Source organism: Salmo salar, chromosome 19, assembly GCF_965601325.2.
Source record: "Salmo salar chromosome 19, fSalSal1, whole genome shotgun sequence".
Lineage (NCBI taxonomy): Eukaryota > Metazoa > Chordata > Actinopteri > Salmoniformes > Salmonidae > Salmo > Salmo salar.
In genome coordinates this window covers 61,250,153-61,275,552 of record NC_138309.1, presented here as the reverse complement: position 1 = coordinate 61,275,552, position 25,400 = coordinate 61,250,153, and the positions used below count along the sequence as shown (strand labels likewise).

Below are 25,400 nucleotides of genomic sequence, written 5' to 3'. Positions count from 1 at the left end.
GAGCACGAGCCGGGTCTCACGACACCGCGCTCGAGTTGCGCAATTACAGTTGGAACAGCTGATTCAAAATTTCACATCTCACCGCTCAACCTGAATTGTTTACCTGTCCTTGAAAATACACTTGTTTTTAACTTCCAAAAGTTTTCCAGAAATGTCTGAGCGTCGGGGTAGCATTATGAAGGGGATTCGCAAAGATAGCCATACTGACAGGCCCCGAGGGTCAACCATGGACATTGAAATGCATGACGACGACGACACCCACCCTGTGAAACGAGGGTCTTCAGTTTGGAAATCAGGGTTCAAAGGGAAACTTGCCAACACCTACAGGTTGGGACCAAAGCAGAAGTTTCTTCCCCATTTGATTCAGAAGAAAGGCGAGGAGTTGATGAACCAAGCATTCGGTGAGCTGGCCTACGACCACAACTGTCGAGATGTGGCTGATAAAGTGGCTGCAGATATCCTGGCGTTCTGCAAAGAGCAAGTGTTCGACCGCTACAGATACGTGGTCAAGGTGGTCGTCGGCGACAAGAATGGCCAGACAGTGAAGATTGCAAGCCGTACCCTGTGGGATGATGAAAAGGACAACTTTCTGACTCTCAACTTTGAGAACAGACACATTTTCGCTGTTGGCATGGTTTTTGCCATTTATTTCGAGTGACAATGGGCAATGTGAAAGGCAGATAGCAATTTATCTCTACCTGCCAATACATGAATGAGATGTCAAGTTTTTGTGAATACATTTTTTTTGTAGACAAAATAAAACAACAGTATCAGTGACCATCTGTGTGTTTCTGACGTGTGTATGTGGGTTTGTTGGCATCACACAAGAAAGGTATAAACATTTTATTTAAAAATTGTAAAATACTGTACAGATTACTTTACAAAATATCTCAAAGATTTCAATTTAACGCACAGAAATGTACAAAACACTATCAATACACACGACACAAACCACATTCAGTTTAAATGTACAAACTCTGACCACAAATACAAAATGCATTTCAGGTAAAGAAAACATTGGTGTTTCAATTTCAGGACGGTTTAGGTCCAAGATGCACACAACTTTCAGATCCAAAGGCGGCTTTATTTTGCATTGAAAGAGAACATTCTGCATAAGGCAAAAAAGTTTAACGGCATCAGCAGAACAAATATTGTATAGCTGTGCAAGGTATAGCAATGTATTTTTCCTTTCTGTCAAATGGAAGTAGAGGCTTATTAGTGTAAAAAATATCTGAAATCCAACTATTTGTATGGTAAATATATTTTGAATTTCATCTACCATAAATATACTCATAAAAAGTGTAATTAGTCTGAGTGATCCATCGGGTGTAACATACTCTGCACTGAGTATACTATCCATCCTCTTGAAGGGTGTAACGTGTTAGGTTATTAACCCTGTATGAAATGGCAATAGAATCAGGCCACCTTGTCTCTCTAGTCCTAATTTAGAAGTCTCTGTGGCTTTAGTGAGGCGTTCTTTATTCCTGTTTTTGCAGGGCTGCAGTATATGCAGGCTTTTGTCCCAGCCTAGGACTCTGATTCAACTAATCAACTGCTCATCAAGACCGTGATTAGCTGAATCAGGTTAGACAGAGTTAGGCTACAACAAAACTGTGCACACCCTCTTGCCCCACAAGACCAGGGTTGTGTCCCAGCCCTCAGTCCCCTTGGTGGGACACCAGGGCTTCGTCCTCCTCCACCTCGTCCTCCTCTCCCCCGCTGTCGCGTCGGTCTCCCCTGCCTGAGAGCTGCCCCCGGCCCAGGGGTAAACCCACTGCCCTCTGCAGGGCATCCAGGCTGCCCTGGCTCACGTAGTAGCTGATGTTCAGAGAGGGCAGCAGCTTCTGCAGATCCTCCAGCTTGCGGTAGGCCTGCCGAGCCGAGAATATGGACTGAGAATTAGGATGCTCACTGCTGTATGTATAGGTCTATAAATATTGTATCCAGCTACATGAATTCATGATGACAGTGACGACAATGGTAATGACGACAAGCAAGATCAAGATGAAAATGAGGCTGAAAATGTTGATGTTCAGGATGATGATGGTGTACACTAGTATCACTAGACACTCACCACCTGGAAGCTGCCCTGCTGACAGTGATGCTCCACCAGGAAGCCGTATGCATCTCCTATCCTGACAGCAGGGTCCAGGTCTGGCTCTTCTAGCAGGGCCTCGCACAGCCGCACCGCCTCACCTGGGTCATCCTCATACAACCTACAGGGACAGGGGATGGACAGACAGGATCACACATCAAATCTCCTTCAGTGAGCTCCACAAAATATCCTCTCCGTAACTAGTCTACTTGTTTCAAGACAAACCTAAATCAGAGGATCATGGCATTTATATTAAAGAGCCTTATATATATGACTAAAAGAAAGTCAAACAGAAAGAGAGAGAGAGACAGAAATAGAGAGAAAGAGAGAGAGTGCAGTGTTCTTACCTGCGTGCCTGGACGAACCTCTTGACCAGAGTGATCTTGTGCTGCAGCTCAGCCATGCGAGCCTCGTGTTCGTCTGGGCTGCGGCCCTTAGCTTTAGAAAGGCACTTATAGGCCTCCGTCAGAGCACCCAGCGCCTTCTCATAGTTCTGGTAATCATCTATCTCCACCTAACAGAGGTAAACAGATTCACACATTCACCCTCAATATTGAAGTACATTAGAGATTAGGCTTATGAGACAAAGTTATGAATCTGTTAGCATTACCGGAATATCCATGCATAATGTTACTAGTTTATAAATACTCATATAACAAACGTTGGAATAACTGTACTAGAAATTGTCATTGTAATATATGGCCAATACATAATATATTACCAGACTGAAGTTAAAACTAATAAACATGTAGGACCTTTTCAAGAACTTTCAATATTATGGAGTAGTTCCCTACCTGGGCACAAGCTTCATAGAAGCCAGCTAGCAGGTCCAGTGCCCTGCCTTTGGTGTAGAAGCTAATAATGTTCTTCATGATTTCCGGATCTTTCCGCCAGTCCAGAGACTGCAAGTAGTTGGCGGCCATGATGTAGATCTCCTTCTGACGTGACACTCCAGCGAAGAACACTATCTTCTCTGTGTCCCCTGACTTCAGGAGCGCCCGCATGGCCTGTGAAACAGAAGGGAGATGTGTTTGGAGTCACTTTTTAAAATAGCCGCAACAAGGGAGTTTAAGTACTGCATCAACAGACATGGACCAAACTTAAGCGACAATTATAGTGTAACATTGTATTTAATGCTTGTAACTAACATCCACACCTGCCTAAAGACAAAGGTAAAGCAGAAAATACAATACTGAAAATGACGGAGCTCATGTTTCTTGGATAACATAAATCTATATAACTACAAGTTACTATGATAATGGTGTCTTAAGGAGTACTATTTAATAGTATGTGTATAAGTGGGGTGCATCTCAGTTGCTTAAATCAGATTTCTCAGATCACAGCAGATGAAGGATAGAGGAAATGAAGAAAAACAAGAGGAGGAAATAGAGATGCCACTTCAGACTACTGAGATGCACCCCAGACCCCAGTCTCTTCACTTTTAGCTTGTTGCCAGCCTGTGTGTATTTCTTGGTGGCTAGGTGGTAGTTGCCCTGGCGCATGCAGCAGTCAGCTATTCTCTCCAGCAGCTCCTTGCGGGCCTCCTCTGAGAGGTCTTTGGACTCCTTGGTCACGGTCATACTCTCAGCCAGGTCCTCAGTGATGGTCAGGCTCTGGTCCAGACACAGCTGCAGGGCCTCGTGGTACTGGGGTTGAACACACACACATTTATAGACAAAAGACATGTACTCATCATGAGCAATGATGGCATAAGTTCGCGCACACTTACAACACACACACACCAGTTATGTGCATGATATGTGAGCGGGGGGTGTTCCAAGCTGACATATGGAATTGTTTTAAGATGGTCATACTATGGATAATTTACGATTTGATTTGGAATTTTAGTACCCCTTCTGGTATAATTTTTTTGGTGTTCTTTATTATTTGATAAAATATATAATTTTGCCTTTAGCCCAGAGAAACACATTGAATAACACATCCATAAATGGCAAAAAAAAACATAAAACAAGGTTTTGAAGTGTTTGTCCTATTTATAGGCGATATAAGAAAGCTCAAGAAATATATATATAAATAAAATATATATATGTATATAATATTTATAGGCACAAAACGACCTTTATACTTCCATTCATTTCTTAAAACCGGTACCATTTACATTCAGACGAGTCCCCTAACACTTGTGGGGGTCGTAGAACAAAAACAGAGAGTACCATCGTGCTTGTGAGAGTCTCCCCTTTCCATAATACTTTATAGGTCAAACTGTTCAGACGCTACAGACGTTTTTGTGAGAAGACCGATTTTCGGGATGTCTCATGGTCTGACAAACACTGATCTAGCTCTGCCACCTTTCACCGCAGTTGACTAAAATGTTGTGGAAGTGCGACATCGGCGGATGCGGTGGATTGAGACGCATACAATGCAAAAAAACATATCTATAGCTTAAACTGACGGATTCTAAATGGGGATTTTTTATGCTACTTAGATTGACGCACCGGTGCATCAATCGACTTTAGGGTGTTAAGCAGAAATTGTACACCAATATTGAATTTGCCTGTTATATTAAATGAAGTGCCCTTTAATATAGACCACATGGAGTATTCAACAAATCAAATTTTTTATATGACTAAAGCCTTGCTAAAATGCCAAAATTCAGCATTTTGTTTTTCCTGTGTGTCACTTCTAGGAAGTTTTTACCCACTTAATCCCTCCATTTCTCCAAGTTTCACCGTCATTGTAAAGCCCTAGTTATTTTGTTGCTTTGACAGTCATTTCTGAAGATTATTTATTTCCTGTGATTAGTGATTAATTTACATCTGTCCCCCATTTTAAGGTCAACCCTGTTACGTAAACTGAACTCTCATTTTAATGTGGTGAAACTATTCCTTTTTAAATATATATATTTTTAAAGAAACATTCTACATCCAATAGTAAAATCATAGAGTAAAAGAAGGTGAGCTGGTTCTGCTCTTTTATGGTGGAAAACTGAGCGGGTCGAGCGTAACATGGCAACCCTGTTACCCATAGATAGACAGGCTAAAAATGTTTTAAGAATTTCATTTTTTGTGAAATGTGCCACTCCCTGTTGCATACAACAAATATCCATTCCACCTGTCTCAGGGGATTTATGGCTTATTTAAGAAAAAATTGTCAACCCTGTTACTTTATTTGGCACTTAATAGGCACTTATTACTATAGTCATCCTTTCATTTAACCTCGCGAGATGTATTTTTTAATTTGAATTAGTTGAACATATGCTCTTCATGACATGAATGTAAATATTAAGAGAAATCTAACTTTTTTTTGGACCAAGTTACACTTCTCAAAAGGCCCCGAATTAGTGGAACGACCCGAGCGCGGTTTATAAGACATACAAGGCAGGGGTAAAGTACCTTCTTGGCGGCCACAAGCAGCTCCACAGCCTTCTCATACTGGCCGTGTTTGATGAAGAAGTCAGAGCAGCGGGCCAGTAGGGCCGGGTCAGATGTCTCATCCAGGTCCTCTGCTATGAGTTGCAGTGCAGAGAACTGTTCTGTAGCAAAGGCCACCTCCAGAGCCTTGGAGAAATGACCAGCCTGAGAAAAATAGAGAGACAGAGATCCATGTGTGAGAGAAATATCAGAGACAGTATTATCATGTGTGCAAGTGTGTGGGTTTGTGGGCATACTGTAGCATCAATGGACTTGGATGCCAATGCCTTCCTATACAAATATCAGTGAGCTAATGCCCCCTTGTGGCACAATTTAGAATGCACAACCTCCTACTGTATGTATATAAAGCCAGGGGGAAGAACAGGGAGGTCCGAGGTAAAATACTAACCTTGTGGTAGAGCATGACAGCACGGTCCATATGAGAACCCTTCTCCTCGTAATAACAGGCAGCCTCCATCATGTCCTCTGGGTTACTGAGGAGGGCCAGGTTCATCAGCTGGTCATCCAGACCATTCTCCTGAACACAAAACACAACACAAGTCATCCAGTGGCCCACGGACAATACAGCACTGGATTAGAACCGCATCCGTAGCCTCAATAATGCAAACAGCGTTCTGAAATAAATAAGAAACAATATAGTCAGCCTGTAATAAATCTTTCATATAATAATTACATTTAGGTAGGTAATTCATTTATTGCTATGGCCAGTGGGACACAGGTGAATGGAGAAAGTCTAAATTGTGATTGAGGTCCATTTGTTACCTTGCAGAGGCGGATGGCGTTGTTGTAGGCCTGAGCACGTGTGTAGAAGTGGACAGACTGTTTGATCTCCTCCTGACTCTCATACTGCCGGGCTAGGTGGTACGAGGCAGCACGGTTCCCCGTCTCATTGGCTATCTCCGACGCCTATGAAATATATAGTATTCTCATTGGATATTTACCTCACGGCTAGGTTGTGTTTTCATATTTAGGTATTTAACAATCCTTATGAGTAGAAACAGTTGCCTTCTCAAAACATTGAATTGCCACAAATGTGTGCTATGTCATAAAAGTTCCCCCCTGGTACAAATGTGTGTTACCTTCTGAATGTTCCCCAGGTAGCAGTGCACGCGGACCAGAGAGAGGAAGTCCTGTGCGTACTCATAGTAGCGTAGTGCTGATTCCATGTCTGACTGGCTCTCCAGATACTGAGCCCACCACTTATAGATGTTTCTGGGTCAGAGAAAACTGCATGTCAAATACTCAACAATGTTCATATGTCTGTATTTATACTTTAAAAAAAACGGAATACACTTTAAAATCATTAAAAGTCTAAAATCAGTATTAAATAGAGAGTCTGCACTGAGGACAGAATAAAACTATCTCCACCATTCCCAGACTTACTTGTCCTTCATTTTGTTGACGTAAATCTCCAGAGACAGTGCATCATCTAGAAGCATCCTGGGTACCTCGAACCGGTGGGTGTCAGACTTCTCAAAGCTAAAACAGACAGAGAACTGTGAGGAAGTACACAGTTGAGGGTACAGTGTATTCGGAAAGTATTCAGACCCTTTGACTTTTTCCACATTTTGTTACGTTACAGCCTTATTCTAGAATGGATTCAATAGATTTTTTCGCTCATCAATCTACACACAATACCCCATAATGACAAAGCATAAACATGTTTTTAGAAATGATAGGACATTTATTACAAATAGAAACCGAAATATAAAATGTACATAATTATTCAGCCCCTTACTCAGTACTTTGTTGAAGCACCTTTGGCAGTGATTACAGCCTTGAGTCTTCTTGGGTATGATGCTATAAGCTTGGCACACCTGTATTTGGGGAGTTTCTCCCATTATTCTCTGCAGATCCTCTCAAGCTCTGTCAGGTTGGACGGGGAGCATCCCTGCACAGCTATTTTCAGGTCTCTCCAGAGATGTTTGATTGGGTTCAAGTCCGGGCTCTGGCTGGGCCACTCAAGGACATTCAGAGACTTTACCCAAAGCCACTCCTGCGTTGTCTTGGCTGTGTGCTTAGGGTTGTTGTCCTGTTGGAAGGTGAACCTTCACCCCAGTCTGAGGTCCTGAGCACTCTTGAGCAGGTGTTCATCAAGGATCTATCTGTACTTTGCTCCGTTCATCTTTCCCTCGATCCTGATTAGTCTCCCAGTCCCTGCCACTGAAAAACATCCTCACAGCATGATGCTGCTACCATGCTTCACCGTAGGGATGGTGCCAGGTTTCCTCAAGATGTGATGCTTGGTATTCAGGTATTCAGCGAATCTTGTTTCTCATGGTCTGAGAGTCTTTAGGTGCCTTTTGGCAAACTCCAAGCAGGCTGTCATGTGCCTTTTACTGAGGAGTGGCTTCCGTCTGGCCACTATACCATAAAGGCCTGATTGGTGGAGTGCTGCAGAGATGGTTGTTCTTCTGGAAGGTTCTCCCATCTCCACAGAGGAACTCTGGAGCTCTGTCAGAGTGAGCATCAGATTCTTGGTCACCCTGACCATGGCCCTTCTCCTCCGATTGCTCAGTTTAGTCGGGCAGCCAGCTCTAAGAAGAGTCTTGGTGGATCCAAACTTTTTCCATTTAAGAATGATGGAGGCCACTGTGTTCTTGGGGACCTTCAAAACTGCAGAAATGTTTTGGTACCCTTCCCCAGATCTGTACCTTGACACAATCCTGTCTCGGAGCTCTATGGACAATTCCTTCGACCTCATGGCTTAGTTTTTGCTTTGACTTGCATTGTCAACTGAGACCGTATATAGACAGGTGTGTGCCTTTCCAAATCATGTCCAATCATTTGAATTTACAACAGATGGAATCCAATCAAGTTTCAGAAACATCTCCAGGATGATCAATGGAAACAGGGATGCAGCTGAGCTCAATTTCGAGTCTCATGGCAAAGGGTCTGAATACTTAACTAAATAAGTTATTTCTGTTTTCATTTTTAATACACTTGCCAACATTTCTAAAAACCTGTATTCGCTTTGTCATTATGGGGTATTTTGTGTAGATTGATTACATTTTTGGGGAAATACATTTTAGAATAAGGCTGTAATGTAATAAAATGTGGAAAAAGGCAAGGGGTCTGAATACTTTCTGAATGCCCTGTATATCTAGTACAACAATAGGCTGTATTTGCAAGGTTCAGGTGAAAATGTGAATGCACTGTAGAACCAGTACTGATTTGCTGCTTGGTTCAAATGCTAAGTGTCAAATTAAATGCGAACATATAAAATGTTAACAGTTACAGCATCAGTGCTAAGCTGGCTCTTACAACACGAGGGCCATGCTCTTGTCTCCGATGGCCTCCAGGTATTTGGCATAGCTGTAGTAAGTGGTCCTGAGGTGGATACGGTCGTGGGTTTCTGCTGTCTCCACGGCCTGCTGCCACTGGCCTGATGCCTGGTAGAACTTGTTCAGGAGGTCGAAGCGCCCGCAGCACTTATACAGCTTCTCTGCATCCTCCTGTGGACCAATGGAAAATAAACACTTAAGATTAGGGGAATTATCCCTGAGTAAGAAGTTCTTCTGTAATGATGACTTTACATACAGTACACATGTAGTGTGTTGGTATGGACAGATATACTACTAATGACACAAAAGTGGTAAGTACTCCATAATAGCACGTACTTACTAACTACACTATTACAGGGTAATCACATAGGTAATTCTACTGGTACTAAGTGGCTATATGTGGTAATGATAGAATTGAACAACCTATAATGTACCATTATTTTACTCTATGTACCAAGTATGACAATACCTGGCTAAGGAAATGAATTCAAAATGAAGTGAAGCCACCATTATCTGCTATGATCACCTACTGCTTGGTTGGCTTCCTTACCAGCATGCCCAGTTGAAGGGCCAGTACTGCTACCCTGGCCTCCAGTTCAGGCTCGGCCTCGGCCTCCCGTAGCGCCCGCGCCGCCCTGGCATTACCCATGTTGCCCAGACACACCCGTGCCACGTCCAGACGCCGGTTCTTCACACACATCCTCGCCATGTTCTCCCATACTGCCTCACTGCAGAGAGAGAGGAGAGAGACATTTTGTTTGAGTATGTGGTGCTTTGTAGCTCAGTTGGTAGAGCATGCTGCTTTTAACGCCAAGCTGGTAGGTTCGATTCCCGGGACCACCCATACGTAAAATGTATGCAAGCATAACTGTAAGTCGCTTTGGATAAAACCGTCTGGTAAATTGCATATATTACGTATAAGGTGTGTGTGTGTATATATTTGTTTCTCACAGACAGGATAGGGAGACATTTTGTTTGATAAAGTATATTGTATGACTAAGATAAGATCAGAATCCATAATGCAATAGGGAGAATAGAAAAACACTCGATTAGCATCAGAGAAAATAAAACATTGTAAACCACTTCCTTCGTGATTCAACGACATTCAGTAAAAAGTTGAAAGTCTTTGTTTTAGCTATTTGATTTCTTGCATATGCATGTTAGCCACTGATGTCTGGCACAAGAGAAGCTAGTCTTCATATACACTGCCTAGGCTCCACTTTCAACATCTAACCCAATCAACTCCTCTAAATTTCTTCTAAAACCTTTTAACACGTAAACATTTAAATCACAGACAGTAGTATTCTGTACGTGGGAATTCCGACCCAGAACTCAGGGCAGGAGGCCAAACCTGGGAGGTATGCTTTTTACAGGAGATTAGGCATAGGAGAATAGTTGCAGGGAGATTCAACTCTCTCTCACACTCACACACATTTTTGACCCCCCCCCCCCCCCCCACAATCTTCTCTCTTTAACTGATACAGATGTGGGCTGGTTATTAAAGTTAGGCAACAGTAAATTCCCGGAATCTTTAGGGGCCCTGGGACTCACTGGCAGGGAAAAAGGAGGCCAAGCTTGCCTTGCAGAGACCCATGTTATATAGCACTGCTCTGCACTGGCAGCCAAAAGCCTGCTCTCTATGGTAATAGACCATACAAACACAGCCCCTCAAATCCCCACGGATCTATCAGTCTGTGAATCCACATCTTACACAGATGTTTCAGAGCCATAAAAGAACTATAGTAACCCTCAGGGTTTGGTGACACAGAGAGAGAGTGAGAGAGAGAGAGAGAGAGAGAGAGAGAGAGAGAGAGAGAGAGACAGAAGAGAGAGAGAGAGAGAGAGAGAGAGAGAGAGAGAGAGAGAGAGAGAGAGAGAGAGAGAGAGAGAGAGAGACAGGAGGACAGAGTCTGCCTTTTGCCCCCCTCCGACCTTTTTCCTCTCAGGAAACCCATCCTGTTGCTGGTCGGACAGTGGGGGCCAGTGTGTGTCATTGTCACACACACAGAGAGAGAGAGAGAGAAGAGGAGCTGCAGCAGCTAGAACGCCCTTTAGGCTCTTAGGGCTGAAAACACTCCCATTCGTCGTCTCTGAGTGGGTCTCAGGAGCGCACATTCTCACACACACAGAGTGAGGGAGGGAGTTGTCTGGTCAAACCTGTTGCAGCCACAGACTAATATCTCCCACCCTGAACCAACACTTCACACACACACACACACACACACACACACACACACACACACACAGAGACAGAAAGACAGCGAGAGGGTCAGAAGAAGACTCTCCCAGTTGACAAAGCCCTTCCTTGGTTAAGCCTCAGTGAGCCGCCAGTGAGCCACTGGCCCTTAGCAACACGATCTAGAGGATCTGCTCTGCTGCTCTACTCTGCGTCTCCACTCCCCCGCCACCCCTGTGGAGAGTTTGAAGAAGAAGAAAAAAAACACAGAAGAAAGAAAGAAACTGGGGGAGCGGGGGAGGCAAACGCCTACACAGAGAAGACAAAATCTTGAAACAGCTGCAGAGAACCAACGGAGAGGAGGGCAGCAAATAGAAATCAGACGAGGAGAGAAAAGGGGTAATAAAATCAGTGGAAAAGAGACGGTTGAAGAGACTATAGTGGAGCGAGGTTCGAGAGCGAGAGCCAAGCTGCAGCCAGTCGCCAAAGCCAGTGGAATGGACCTCGACGTCGGTCGGATTAACCCACGCCTGCCCACCGTGCATTCTGAGGAGGAAAGCTGAACCAACTGACCTCCACCCCCAAAAACTCAATGAGGATGAAGCTAACAACATGAGCTGAGCTAACAACAAAACAATATGCTGAGCTAACACGTTCCTGTTTTTCTTCAGCAGTGTTACTGCCTGGGGTTAGCATTAGCCGCTAGCTGACTGGCAGTAGAAGAGGAGGAGAGCCGGGGGCCACCGAGCACCGCTGGTGTTGCTGCCCAGGAGAGGCAAGGCAGCGCAGGAGAGGACCAGAGGGACGACGAGAGGGCGGCGGGGGAGGGAGAGGTGGCGGTGGTGGGCGGGCAGCGGCACATGGCCGTGCAGCGGCTGGTGACGGCGGCGGTGGCGGTGGCCCTGCTGTCCCTGGTCCTCAACAACGTGGCGGCCTTCACCCCCAGCTGGGTGCTGCAGGCCCTGGAGGACGGACGCAAGCGCAGTGTGGGGCTGTGGAGGATGTGTCCCGTCATGACTGGAGGGGAGAGGGGCCGGGATGAACACGGTGTTGGGGGGTCCAATAGGAGAGGTCAGGGGTCTCAGAGGCCGTGTGAGGGCCTGGGCTGGGGCTCGGAGTATGCAGGCTACCAAGAGTCCCGCAGCACCGTCAAATGTAAGTGGAATGACGTGTCTGTTTCTTAATGTTCGCTCATTATGATTATTATTATTTTATTTTTTACAAAGGCCTAGTTCAGAAACTAGGAAAACTGCAATATAAAAAGGTAGGTGCCCTGGGAATGAAGCTCAGACCAGCAGATCGTTGACAATGCAATAAAGCAATTGAATGTTATGTAATCTTTTGTGCATGGAGATCAACAATGATCATGTATATCACCAAACCAGACACGGCAAGATGCTAAACCAAGTTGTTGACAGTTGAGGAATGTGATGCAAATAAACCAGAAAAGTCAATCTCATTCAGTGAGAACTGATGGCTGCCTGGGCTGTATTGGACTGATTTCTAACATACACTGATAAAAAAAGGACAGTTCAAATTCTTACTATCAAGGCTTGATTGACTGTTTATGTCAGGTTATGACGAAAAGTTGGTTATGAGGTTATTCAATTATTGCATCTGAGCTCCTAGAGTGTGTGGCTCTCCTTTCCTTTTCCAAGGTTATGACAACAGCCTTTCATCCGATATCACAGTATGACACACAGCAATCTGAAATCAACAGGTCATCACAGTGACTTGTCAAGTAGATGGAGTGTCTCGGTCTATAGTTTGAGCGAAGAATTTGCACAATTCACATGGATCCATCAATAACAATGTATCAATATGTCCGTAAACATACTGTAAACCTGACATCTTGGCCAGAGAGATCATCCTAGAAAAGTATCCCCCTCTCTCTGCCCCCCCCAGTGCAGTTTGACATGATGCGAGCGTGTAACCTGATGGCTACGGTGGCACTGACGGCCGGGCAGCTCATCTTCCTGCTGGGCCTGATGGAGCTGCCCTTCGTCACCCAGGACTCCCAGTGGTGGGAGGAGGCCATCGCCGCGCTGTTCCAGTTGGCCAGTGAGTACCATACCAACCTAGTTACAGCTATAGTCTGGGAATCTGTTGAAATGTTTTATAATTACTTATTGATTCTTGAAGAATAACGAATCCAAGAATGTGGCTTTAATACACTAACCGCAGAACATGGGGCAGAGTGTTTATAGCTACATATAGCCTACCCCAGTGTCTGCAACCTCTGGTTCACAGACCGCCACTGTTTCTTGGGATGATGGTTTGCGGTCTAGTAGATGGTTAGCCGTATATGATTTTGTCAGTTGTCAGGTACTAGTTGTAATGTAAGAGGTCATTCAAGGAGGCAGAAAGGACCCTAGCTTGCCAGTCCCTTGCAAAAAAAGGTAGACTAGCATATACAGTATGTATATCGGTGGCTCTGAGATGGTGCACAAATAAACTCAGCAAAAAAAGAAACGTCCCTTTTTCAGGACCCTGTCTTTCATAGATAATTCATAAAAAATCCAAATAACTTCACAGATCTTCATTGTAAAGGGGTTAAACACTGTTTCCCATGCTTGTTCAATGTACCATTAACAATTAATGAACATGCACCTGTGGAACGGTCGTTAAGACACTAACAGCTTACAGACAGTAGGCAATTAAGGTCACAGTTATGAAAACTTAGGACACTAAAGAGGCCTTTCTACTGACTCTGAAAAACATCAAAAGAAAGATGCCCAGGGTCCCTGCGTGAACGTGCCTTAGGCATGCTGCAAGGAGGCATGAGGACTGCAGATGTGGCCAGGGCAATAAATTGCAATGTCCGTACTGTGAGACGCCTAAGACAGCGCTACAGGGAGACAGGACGGACAGCTGATCGTCCTCGCAGTGGCAGACCACGTGTAACAACACCTACACAGGATCGGTACATCCAAACATCACACCTGCTGGACAGGTACAGGATGGCAACAACAACTGCCCGAGTTACACCAGGAACGCACAATCCCTCCATCAGTGCTCAGACTGTCCGCAATAGGCTGAGAGAGGCTGGACTGAGGGCTTGTAGGCAGGTCCTCACCAGACATCACCGGCAACAACGTCGCCTATGGGCACAAACCCACCGTCGCTGGACCAGACAGGACTGGCAAAAAGTGCTCTTCTCTGACGAGTCGCGGTTTTGTCTCACCAGGGGTGATGGTCGGATTCGTGTTTATCGTCGAAGGAATGAGCGTTACACCGATGTCTGTACTCTGGAGCGGGATCGATTTGGAGGTGGAGGGTCCATCATGGTCTGGGGCGGTGTGTCACAGCATCATCAAACTGAGCTTGTTGTCAATCTCAACGCTGTGCGTTACAGGGAAGACATCCTCCTCCCTCATGTGGTACCCTTCCTGGAGGCTCATCCTGACATGACCCTCCAGCATGACAATGTCACCTGCCATACTGCTTGTTCTGTGCGTGATTTCCTGCAAGACAGGAATCTCAGTGTTCTGCCATGGCCAACGAAGAGCCCGGATCTCAATCCCATTGAGCACGTCTGGGACCTGTTGGATCGGAGGGTGAGGGCTAGGGCCATTCCCCCCCAGAAATGTTTGGGAACTTGCAGATGCCTTGGCGGAATAGTGGGGTAACATCTCACAGCAAGAACTGGCAAATCTGGTGCAGTCCATGAGGAGCAGATGCACTGCAGTACTTAATGCAGCTGGTGGCCACACCAGATACTGACTATTACTTTTGATTTTGACCCCCCCTTTGTTCAGGGACACATTATTCCATTTCTGTTGGTCACATGTCTGTGGAACTTGTTCAGTTTATGTCTCAGTTGTTGAATTTTGTTATGTTCATACAAATATTTACACATGTTAAGTTTGCTGAAAATAAACGCAGTTGACAGTGAGAGGACGTTCCTTTTTTTACTGAGTTTTCAAGCAACCAGATGTTACAGCCTATCCAACACCTACAATAGAGAAAAAAACAGAAACTAACCAGCCTGGACATGAACACTGCAGATGGCCAAGTACAGTCGGTCATTCTATGTGAAAATAAAAAGACAAAAATGCTAAACACAGGTGATGTCAAAAATCCTTTCTTCAAGGGATCTTTCTGTGAAATAGAACATGCATGGACATTTTGGTTTCATTTTCGCATGGAATGATCCAATATCAAACACTACAGAGAGAAACACACTTGTTGAGACCTGCAGACACCAGCAAACACCTAAACATATGTGAGGGAAACTTTTCTTACCCAGGGACCCCCATCCAGACAAACCAGCGACCCTCATCATATGTTAGCAAAAAAGATAATTCACGTCTTGTCTTATCATCAGGTGAATAATAATGGCAAGTAGAAGTAATCAACATTTTAAAATGAATAGATTTGGAAGACAGTTTCATTATTTTGACCTCCTCACAGTTCATTGGAAAAAGGAAGTGTAAACACTATTAGTTACAAAGGCATCTTGGCGGCAGGGAGAACATTTTGCTGTTGTAAAACACATTTTCTGCAATTCTACACATTTTTCCATTGAGCTGAGAAAATGTTGCAGTTTTGAAGCAAATTTTCAGCAATTCTACATAGTTTGGCATGGAGCTGAGAGACAATTTTGCAGTTTTAAAGCTTATTTCCTGCAATTCTGTGCATTTTGCAATGGCTAATGCTGTGTTCCTCTGCTCAAACATAACAAAATCAAATGGGCATGTGCTCTTAAATGCTCTTTTTTTTTTTTTTTTTTCAATTCTCCCACTGTCTAGCTTTTACTTGATTGTTAGTTCTCAAAGATGGTATTATACAAATGATATAGTTCAAAATCTTTTCTGCATGCTTTCTATCTAGTTTTGGCCGTTTAAGAAACTGAAATTGTTTTTCAACCCTGAAAATTACTACTTACACAGCCCGCTTAAGAGTTCAAGATTTTGGCATGGACGCAGAGACATAAAAATGGTATCCATGATGGTATTCTGTTGCAGATAGCGATATTCAGAAATTAATATTTTTTTACATAACCACACGCCAACATCCCCCTCAAAAAAGTATAATAATAATTGGCGGACCCCCTGCATAGCCATATGTTGAAAACCCCTGAGTTGGAGAACCACACTATAAAACACCTACTGCCCAAAGCAAGACACCAATGCACTACCAGATATAAAGTGAGACTACAGGGGAATCTAAACTGAACGAGCAAGTGTCTAACTCTTGAGTTCAACTTTGAAATGTTCAATAGTGTTCATCACTTTCTGAACGTTCCTCAGATCTAAAAATGGTCACAGTGTGTTGCTAAGAAACAAAAGTCCCTCGTTCCCCAGTGCAACACATAAAAGAAACCCATGGAGCTTTGAGGCTTGGCTAGAGGACAAAAAACATAAACAAATCCAGAGAGACTAAACAAACCAAAAACCCCAAAAAGGATCAGCTGTTATCATTCCAAGATGTAATTTTCTTGAAAAGTAAATGAAAGAGAAGGACCACCAGGAATAGCAATGGAAAGGAGAGGAGGAGGGGGTGAGGGCAGACCAAGACCCCCCCCCGCCATTCATCCGTCCCAGAGGGCCGTGTGGCAAGTGCCTATGGGAGGGGGGGGGGGGGGGGGGGTGAGTGTGACGTTGTCACGTTGTGTTGGGCTCACATCTTGTTGTTTAGGGATGTCAAACCCGGTCAGTATTGTGGCACAGCGGGGGCAGCATCCAAGGGTCTGAAGGCTAAATATAGCAGGTGGTCGGTGCGGTCTGGTGGGCCGGCCGGAGCTGCAGCGAGCCAGGGAGCGACTGTCGGGCGCCAGGATATCCCTGCTCAGGACAAGGAAATGCCTGCGACTACCTGTTATGCAAACCCCAAGCAGTGGAGGAAAGAGAAGGGAGCGGACGCAAAAGACAGTTCGACAGGGACTGAGTGTGTGTGTGCTGGAAGGGAGGGTGTGTGCGCGTGTGTATTGGGTTGGTCGGTACAAAAACGTCCTTTTATACACATCGCCGTAGGGTGGGAACAGCTGCCGTCCAGATAAGCTTGGCCTAGCTTTTATGCCTGTGTTTAAAGAATGTCCAGGAACAGGGGCAAATAAAGGGTCCCCTCTATCGACATGAGATAAAATGCTAGCTTCTTCGGCACGCATCGCTGGGACTTTTATCTGAAGGTCTTAGAAGGGACCCACCCAAATCATCCCCTTCCAAAAGAACATGCTGAGCCAAACTATTGTTTGGCGCACAAGGACTTGTCTCATCAATGTGTGAGATGTTAATACAATGGCAGAATAATTAGGTACGGATGGATATTTAGGACGGTTGTCAGTAGCTGTAAAAAAAAAAAAAAAAAACAACAGCCCGTCTATTATAAACCCACATGTTGACATTAATAAGAATAGTGGCATGACTAATGAGTGAGAGAAATACATAAGCACCTACTTCCCCAAGATAAAAATACCCGCTGCTGGAAAACAATTGCATCATCCTTTGTACTCGTATGCCACTATATGAAGACTAGACCATATTTGGACATCAAGAGTGAGCAGAATATAGATGACTTGGTGATGACTTCAAGGCAGTAGAGATAACAATGGTTCCTAGGTTTCAGTGTTCCCAAGGCTGCTCATTGCCTTATTATATTTAGCTGTTACTATATTGACCATGAAATAAGAGACTATACGGAAATACAAACAGCCAGAGCCAAAACCTGATTTGACAGATCTTGACAGTGATTCAAAAGTCAAGACTAACCTACAGTATATTATAAAACAGATGGTTTGGATCCTGGATGCTGATTGGTTGTTACCCATTAGTTATTCACAATAATCCACGGGTAATGTCCATTAACAGTTACATTTGAATAATCAATGCACATCCACTGTCCCACAGCCCAACCAGGCAATTCATAATCTTCATCTCCACCACTGAAAAAAAAACAACATCTTGCCATTATTTATAATATACTGAACACCAACAGACTTAGTGATTTCCCATCATCCCTATTGCCTTCACTTCCTGAGTTCTGGCCAGTTAAGTAGACCTCCACCGCTCAGCAGTTCCTCTCCTACCCCACTGAGAGCCAGTGAATGGGCCTCTCTCTCTCTCTCCGCTGTGAATGGGAGTTATATTTACGAGCAGCCAGTCTTTCTCGGGAAAGAATGCTCTGTTTTCGGGATGTGCCAAAAACCTCAGCTATCACATGCAGACGGTGGGATAACAATATCCAATTCCACCCAGCGATATCTCAACACTGGGTTCAGCAGCAGGTCTGAGCTGTGGCTGAGAGTAACAATGGCCTGTTTTCAACCCCTGAGACTGACGGGCTCAGGAATGTGCGACGGAATGGAGAGAGCTCTGCGTGAGGATCAGAGGATCAAAGGTGAAGGGTTAGAGATTCACGTGGGTTTGAGACGTGAATTTGAGACAGGGGAGGGGGGGGGGGGGATGTGTGGTGGGCACAGCTGGCAACACTCCCAAACTGTGGCCTTGGCTATTGTGTCTCCCATACACAACGGGGCAATGGCATCTCCAAAAAGAACAATACCAAGGGAAATATGTGCTTCTTTCTGGAGGAAGAGAAAGGCAAGCCAAAAGCGATAGGCTTAAAAAGTCAAGGAATTTGAACACTGGGACCTCTTAGGCTTGTGGGTGACTTCACAGCACAGTTGAGTGCACCGCGGATTAAGCTGAGGGCATTTAGTGGACTGGTGGTCATACCAATCATTCTCTATTCATTTAATAGTGCTAAGTCATTCTGGTATGACATGACTACTAGTTGTCCTAGTTTAAGAATGATAATATATTAATTGGAAGGACAACCAGGAAGCAGTAAGCTCAGTGAATTTCCAGGACCTAGTTTTATTACAATGAGATAAGAATGGGTTCAGTCAGTGTCTTTCAGGAAGGTTGTTGACAGTCTGACTGTGTCAAACATCCCCATATGCTAACCTGAAGCGGGGGGTGTGGAGAGAAGGGAAGGAAGGAAGGATGGAAAGAGGAAAAAGAGGAAGGAAGCCCGACAGATTAGAATGTGCCAAAAAAAAAAGCCATTCACACAGCTCACATAGCCTGGGACTTGGGAGGAGAGGCTTTATGATTTTTTTTAAATAAAAATGAGTCAGGCAGGTTAAATACACAGATGGCCAGACAATCACTTGCACGCAAGTTACATACTCAAATTCAGACACATAAGAAACATAAACAAGTACACACACATATATTAATCACACACAGGCATATACAATTACCTAGCGACAAACTCTCATAAAAAAAGACAGGCTTATGGATCGGAATCACCCATACAGAGAGAGCCATATACAGCCAAACTCTCACACAACATTTAAATAACGCTTGTCCAGCACTGTCACTGGCTTACTGGCCAGCCACAGGAAACTGACTGATTCATATCCTAATGGACCAACATCCCCCTTTCCAGCAAGTATTTTTGGTGCCTTTATTTATACCAACTGTTGATCGGACATGCTCCCAAACGAGTGTTATTGTTGAACTATTGACTGGCTCCAGTCATCACTTAAGTCTGGGAAATGGAGTTCCTCATTGAGATCTAGCCTAGTGATCAATCCATTGTGAGTGATGGTTCATTTTGGTTACAAATCATCAAATGTTGTAATCCTACTTTGTGGGGGGACATGGGTAAATTCCCCACCTGTTTTTTCACCAATTCATATCCAAACCTTAAAGCTGAAATCCTTAACTGGTGAAAGTGCCACATCCGTTTTGGGATACCGCAACAACAAAGAAGTTACTGCAAACAACAAACACAGTTTTCCCCCTCCGACATCATTGCACGTGCGATAGGACAGCAGAATATTCACAGCATTTTTTTACCTCGCTGCCCAATGTGCCGCTCCTTTGTTTTCATCAACAAAACAATAACAAAGACGTTGGGGCGAACAGTGGCACTGTCTCCCTTAATGCGGATTGTATCTTGATGAACGTTTGTTGATGAACAGTGATATAAATGGCTCCTCTCTTTTTTGTGATCTTCCCTGATCATGGTGACGTAGGTTACAACAATATGTTTTAACATTACATCAATAATACATTAGAATGGCTTTCAAACTTATTTGGATAGCTTTTCTGAGAAGAATGACGGTGATATTTCCTTGCGTGTGTCCTTTGAGGCTGAAATCTCAGTAGTCCTCCCAGATAGGAAACCTTTAGAATTCAAAGACCCCAAGCAGAGCCTCTTCTGGGCTTAAAGGCTCAGAGAATTTCTAAGCACAGCAGGCCAATATGCCGCATGATCTACCTGTATAAAATGTTCCTACTATTATATGGTCATACTCAATATAGTAATTGGGACCAAAGGTCATGTGACTTCCTATATTCATCCCAGCAACTGATAAACCCCATAGATATTTATTGCCCCTCTACCTGTGATTGCTATATTGTAAATGTTGACTAGAACGAATGGTGAGGATTTTAGTAGAGTTGGCAACAGTGAGATGATGATAATCTAAATCCACTCTCCATCAACGGCACCGTTAAACAAATTCAATTGATTCAATTGTTTGAGATGGAGACCAAAATACACAAGAGATTTGTCTCTCTCTGGTTTGAATGACTAAGGCCTCATTGAATTAACCCTTCCCTGACGCTCTCCCTCCCCAGGTTTTGTGCTGGTGATCGGCTTGGTGACGTTCTACCGGATCGGCCCGTACACACACCTGTCCTACTCGTGCTACGTGGACATCGCCGCCTGCTTATTGGCCACGCTCGCCGCTGCCATGCTCATCTGGAACATCCTGCATCGCCGCGACGACTGCCTCACACCCCGCGTCATTGTCATCAGCCGCTCGCTGGCGTCGAACTTCCACCCACGCCTCGACAACGACTATGTGGAGTCGCCCTGCTGAGCCCCCCGAGCCCTGACTCTTGAACCTAACAGGCTGAAGAATAGACAATGCTCTGACAGTCTCTGCATATTTTCACCCAAACAGGTGCCTCAATTAATTACTCTACAGAAGACACACGTTTTGTCAATGCTCTACCAGTGCTGGACTAACATGCTTTCACTGTTGTACAGTTCTACATCTTTGAACTTCATGGCTTCATCATTTACAATGACTAATGGAACTCAAATTTTTCCCTGGACTGAGTAACGCTCCTTGATGCAAGGATAGTTTCTCCATAAAACATTTAGCTAACACATCTCTAAATCTCCAAAACAAATTATGAATGATACACTACAAAAGTATGTGGACACCTGCTCATTGAACATCTCATTCAAAAATCATGGGCATTAATATTGAGTTGATCCCTCTTTTGCTGCTATAACAGGCTCCACTCTTCTGGGAAGGCTTTCCACTAGATGTTGGAACATTGCTGCGGGGACTTGCTTCCATTCAGCCACAAGAGCATTAGTGAGGTTGGGCTTTGATGTTGGGCGATTGGGCCTGGCTCACAATTGGCATTCCAAATCATCCCAAATGTGTTCGATGGGGTTGAGGTCAGGGCTCTGTGCAGGCAAGTCAAGTTCTTCGACAACGATCTCGACAAACCATTTCTGTATGGACCTTGCTTTGTGCACGGGGGCAATGACATGCTGAAACAGGATAGGGCCTTCCCCAAACTGTTGCATAAAATTGGAAGCAGATAATTGGAAGCAGAAAATTGTCTAGAATGTCATTGTATGCTGTAGTGTTAAAATTTCCCTTCACTGGAACTAAGGGGCCTAACCCGAACCACAAAAAACAGCCCCAGACCATTACTCCCCGCAGAGTCCAATGGCGGCGAGCTTCACACCACTGCAGCCAATGCTCGGCATTGAGCATGTTGATCTTAGGCTTGTGTGCGGCTGCTCGGGCCATGGAAACCAATTTCATGAAGCTCCCGAGAAAAAGTTATTGTGCTGACGTTGCTTCCAGAGGCAGTTTGGAACTCGGTAGTGAGTGTTGCAACTGAGGACAGACAATTTTTACGAACTACGTCCTTCAGCACTCGGGGATCCCATTCTGTGAGCTTGTGTAGCCTACCACTTCGCAGCTGAGCCATTGTTGCTCCTAGATGTTTCCAATTCACAATAAAAGCATTTACAGTTGACCGGGGCAGCTCTAGCAGGACAAACATTTGACGAACTGACTTGTTGGAAAGGTGGCATCCTATGCCGGTGCCACGTTGAAAGTCACTGAGCTCTTCAGTAAGGCCATTCTACTGCCAATGTATGTCTATTGCATGATTGTGTGCTTGATATTATGGAATTGTCAGCAACGGGTGTGGCTGAAACAGCCAAATCGACTAATTTGAGGGGGTGTCCACATACTTTTGTATATAGTGTTTGTAAGTCAGTTTTAAAACCATAAACTGCAGTGTTTCCCCTATATGCAGTGCACTGCCGCTGCTAAACCGTTGCCAACACTTAAAACAATTATATTCAAATTAAATAAAATCCTAAAAACAGCTAACTCTACCGCCACTGCTGAAAAAACTCCTATGGGAAACACTGAGCTGTAGTGAATTTGTCGTTTTAGTAGACATGTTGTAGTAAGCCAATTACTCCAAAGTGTGCTTGAAGGTTTGTTTGACCTGGAATTTCCTCAGCAAAACTCCATGAAAACGCCCTGTTTAGGAAAAGATCAAGCTGGATCTTGACATGTTTTGTTCTTAGTGTACTTACAGTATGTAATAACATATACTTCCTGCATATTGTTATATTATTCTTAATATTAAAAAGAGATTTAGGTCTACCTTTATCTTGAGAACTCAATGTTGTCAAGTGCAGTGTACGTATGCACAAAATTGCACATTAATTCATTCTATCCAAATCACCAAAGGGTGTTTAATGGAAAATTGTATTAAAAGAAGACTATTTTCAGATCTTCAGACCTCAGGACATTGATGATTTCAGATTTGCCCAACAGACATAAAGTAAATACCATAAACATTCAATAATCTGCTCGCTTCTGGTACATGTACTTAAATTAATTTTATACAGGTGTATTAAAATATTGCTATTATATTGCTATTATATCATACTGCTGAAAGGAAATCAGCTGTTCGTGGAGTTGTCACTTTCAAGCCAAACAGTGAGTGTGCATGAAAATAATAATAAATAATACAAATGTTACAATAATGTGTGGTATTGTCTTTTAAATTACTGTTCTATTGTGTGATGTCTAAGACTCTTATATACAGTATATATAAAAATATTGTGTTACCACAAATAAATAAAATATATACAGTTGAAGTCGGAAGTTTACATACACCTCAGCAAAATACATTTAAACTCAGTTTTCCACAATTCCTGACATTTAATCCAAGTAAAAATTCCCATTTCACATTTATTTTAAGAATGTGAAATGTCAGAATAATATTTGAGAGAATGATTTGTTTCTGCTTTTATTTCTTTCACCACATTCCCAGTGGGTCAGAAGTTTACATGCTACCAAATACTAATTGGTAGCATTGCCTTTCAGTTGTTTAAAGTGCGAGCAAGCAGGCCTACAAACCTGACTCAGTTACCCCAACTCTGTCAGAAGGAATGGGCCAAAATTCACCCAACTTATTGTGGGAAGCTTGTGGAAGGCTACCTGAAACGTTTGATCCAAGTTAAACAATTTCAAGGCAATGCTACCAAATACTAATTGAGTGTATGTAAACTTCTGACCCACTGGGAATGTGATGAAAGAAATAAAAGCTGAAATAAATCATTCCCTCTACTATTATTCTGACATTTCTCATTCTTAAAATACAGTGGTGAACCTAACTGACCTAAGACAGGGATTTTTTACTCGGGTTAAATGTCAGGAATTGTGAAAACTGGCCAAAAGTGTATGTAAACTTCTGACTTCAACTGTATATATATATTATTTTTTAAATGTTTTATTTGTGGTAACAATATTTCACACAAGTGAAAAATCCATGAAATTGGTGTTAGCTGTGACAGTAGGGAGATTCGATTTTTCAATGTACATCATCAGCAGACCCTAAGTCTGCTAACACTAGCTTTTTATCAAAATTCCATGTTGCCTAGCATTGCCAACTATCAATGACGACAGAGCATTGTGGTCAAGGAATGAAATTCTAATTTGTTTTGGTTCGATTTGTTTGTTTTGGTTCAACCAATGATGATGTCAACCAGTCAGCTGTCAAAGCAAAAGCTGTCAGTGAAAACATGTAAAATGACTGCTGCCCCTGCCACACCTTGCCGCCCACCCCCTGGCTTCACTGCCCTGGCTGTGGCCACTGTGGCTGCCCCTGCCAAGGTCATACCCCGCATGACTCGCAGAAGACCACCAGCCTTTGCTGACCCAGAGGCTGCTTCTACGGCTGGCCCTGGAATGGACGACCCCTTTTGTCATGATTCTGTACAACATGCACCTGAGGATCTGCGCGCAGGTGAGAACACATGATACTTGTTGGATATGACTGAAGTGTGATTCTGATGTGTCTTCTTCATTTATTAATATAGTTACAGCAATACGTCTCCCCGCATCTTTAAAGGGATTATATGTCTCATTCTATTGCTCTGTTTTCCTGTTCTCTCAGGAGAAGGAGAATGCCGAGCTGAAGATGAAGTGCTGTCTGCTCCACACTGAGTTGCTGAGGGAGGAGAGGGCTGTTCAGAGGGCTGAGGAGTGGGTCCGCGAGAACCAAGACAACCTGCCCAAGCTGGAGAACATTCTCCTGGCTAAGGGCGAAAGGTTGAACCAATGCACTGGCTCACTGACGACCGTCATTGATAAGACAGAGGTGCAGTGGCTCATCCAGGGATACCAGGAGCACTATGCCAGCCTGGAGCATGAGAAGGTTCAGGTGGCCTTGGAGGAGGAGACCAAGGAGGAGGTGCAGGTGGTCTTGAAGAGGGAGACTAAAAAGGAGAAGGTGGTCTTGGAGGAGGCGACCAAAGAGAAGAAGACCAAGAAGAAATCCAGCTGCTTCAGGGGATGTTCTTGCTCAGAAGATTCATAGAGGATGACTTTGAGTAGGTGAAGAAGAGAAGAGCAGAGATGAGAAGATAAGTTAAGTGATGAGATGAGAAGAGGAAGTGCCACAATATTCCTTTGCCATTGATTGTTTGCAAATAAATAAATATTTTGTTTAACTAAAAGTATACAAGCCGCCTGTACCTGTTTGTGGTGGTTCTTGCATCTTTTCTTCAAACATATACTTTGGCTAAATTCTATGAGGGAGGATTATGGTCAGAAAATACTTAAAAGTTACTGGGTTATATAAAACAACTGACAAATTAATCAAGGCTTACTGATAAACAAATCACATCGTAAAAGCAAAATGATGAGCCTATGTTATGGAGTGTTCCTCCTGATTTATAACAGCTGTAATCTAGTGACATTTCTACATACTGAGACAGTTACCCCTAAATTAAACTTATAAGCTAGGGTAAAATGCTTTGGAGGCATCACTAAGAAATAGCCTACAACTATAGATAGGACTGATAAGCATTGTCAAAATACCAAGACATATTGTGCGACCTATTAAATAGTGTTAGACTAGTGTACTTTTCTCTCATAG

The 25,400-nt window shown here is 43.7% G+C and overlaps 3 protein-coding genes across 4 annotated transcripts in view; 2 read left to right on the top strand and 1 right to left on the bottom strand.

Moving 5' to 3' along the window:
* Positions 1–36: 36 nt before the first annotated feature.
* On the top strand, positions 37–721 carry LOC106579207 (dynein light chain Tctex-type protein 2). The gene has a single exon (XM_014158893.3). The coding sequence runs from the start codon at positions 152–154 to the stop codon at positions 656–658; it is 507 nt and encodes a 168-aa protein (XP_014014368.1). The 5' UTR covers positions 37–151; the 3' UTR covers positions 659–721.
* A 107-nt stretch (positions 722–828) lies between these two features.
* Positions 829–25,400, bottom strand: part of ift140 (intraflagellar transport 140 homolog (Chlamydomonas)) — a 62,553-nt gene continuing 37,981 nt past the window's right edge. For both annotated transcript variants that reach the window (XM_014158888.3, XM_082965860.1), the window contains 12 exons: positions 9,322–9,499; positions 8,752–8,942; positions 6,871–6,966; positions 6,567–6,699; positions 6,250–6,393; positions 5,876–6,004; positions 5,449–5,631; positions 3,535–3,741; positions 2,890–3,102; positions 2,443–2,609; positions 2,075–2,216; positions 829–1,871 (listed from right to left, as the gene is read on the bottom strand). In XM_014158888.3, the coding sequence (XP_014014363.1) occupies positions 1,659–1,871; positions 2,075–2,216; positions 2,443–2,609; positions 2,890–3,102; positions 3,535–3,741; positions 5,449–5,631; positions 5,876–6,004; positions 6,250–6,393; positions 6,567–6,699; positions 6,871–6,966; positions 8,752–8,942; positions 9,322–9,499 (1,996 nt within the window). In that variant the 3' untranslated portion in view covers positions 829–1,658. The remainder of the gene's footprint in view (positions 1,872–2,074; positions 2,217–2,442; positions 2,610–2,889; positions 3,103–3,534; positions 3,742–5,448; positions 5,632–5,875; positions 6,005–6,249; positions 6,394–6,566; positions 6,700–6,870; positions 6,967–8,751; positions 8,943–9,321; positions 9,500–25,400) is intronic.
* Positions 10,789–23,001, top strand: tmem204 (transmembrane protein 204). Its single transcript, XM_014158891.3, has 3 exons — positions 10,789–12,102; positions 12,853–13,008; positions 20,541–23,001. The coding sequence occupies exons 1-3, from the start codon at positions 11,808–11,810 to the stop codon at positions 20,783–20,785; spliced, it is 696 nt and encodes a 231-aa protein (XP_014014366.1). The 5' UTR covers positions 10,789–11,807; the 3' UTR covers positions 20,786–23,001.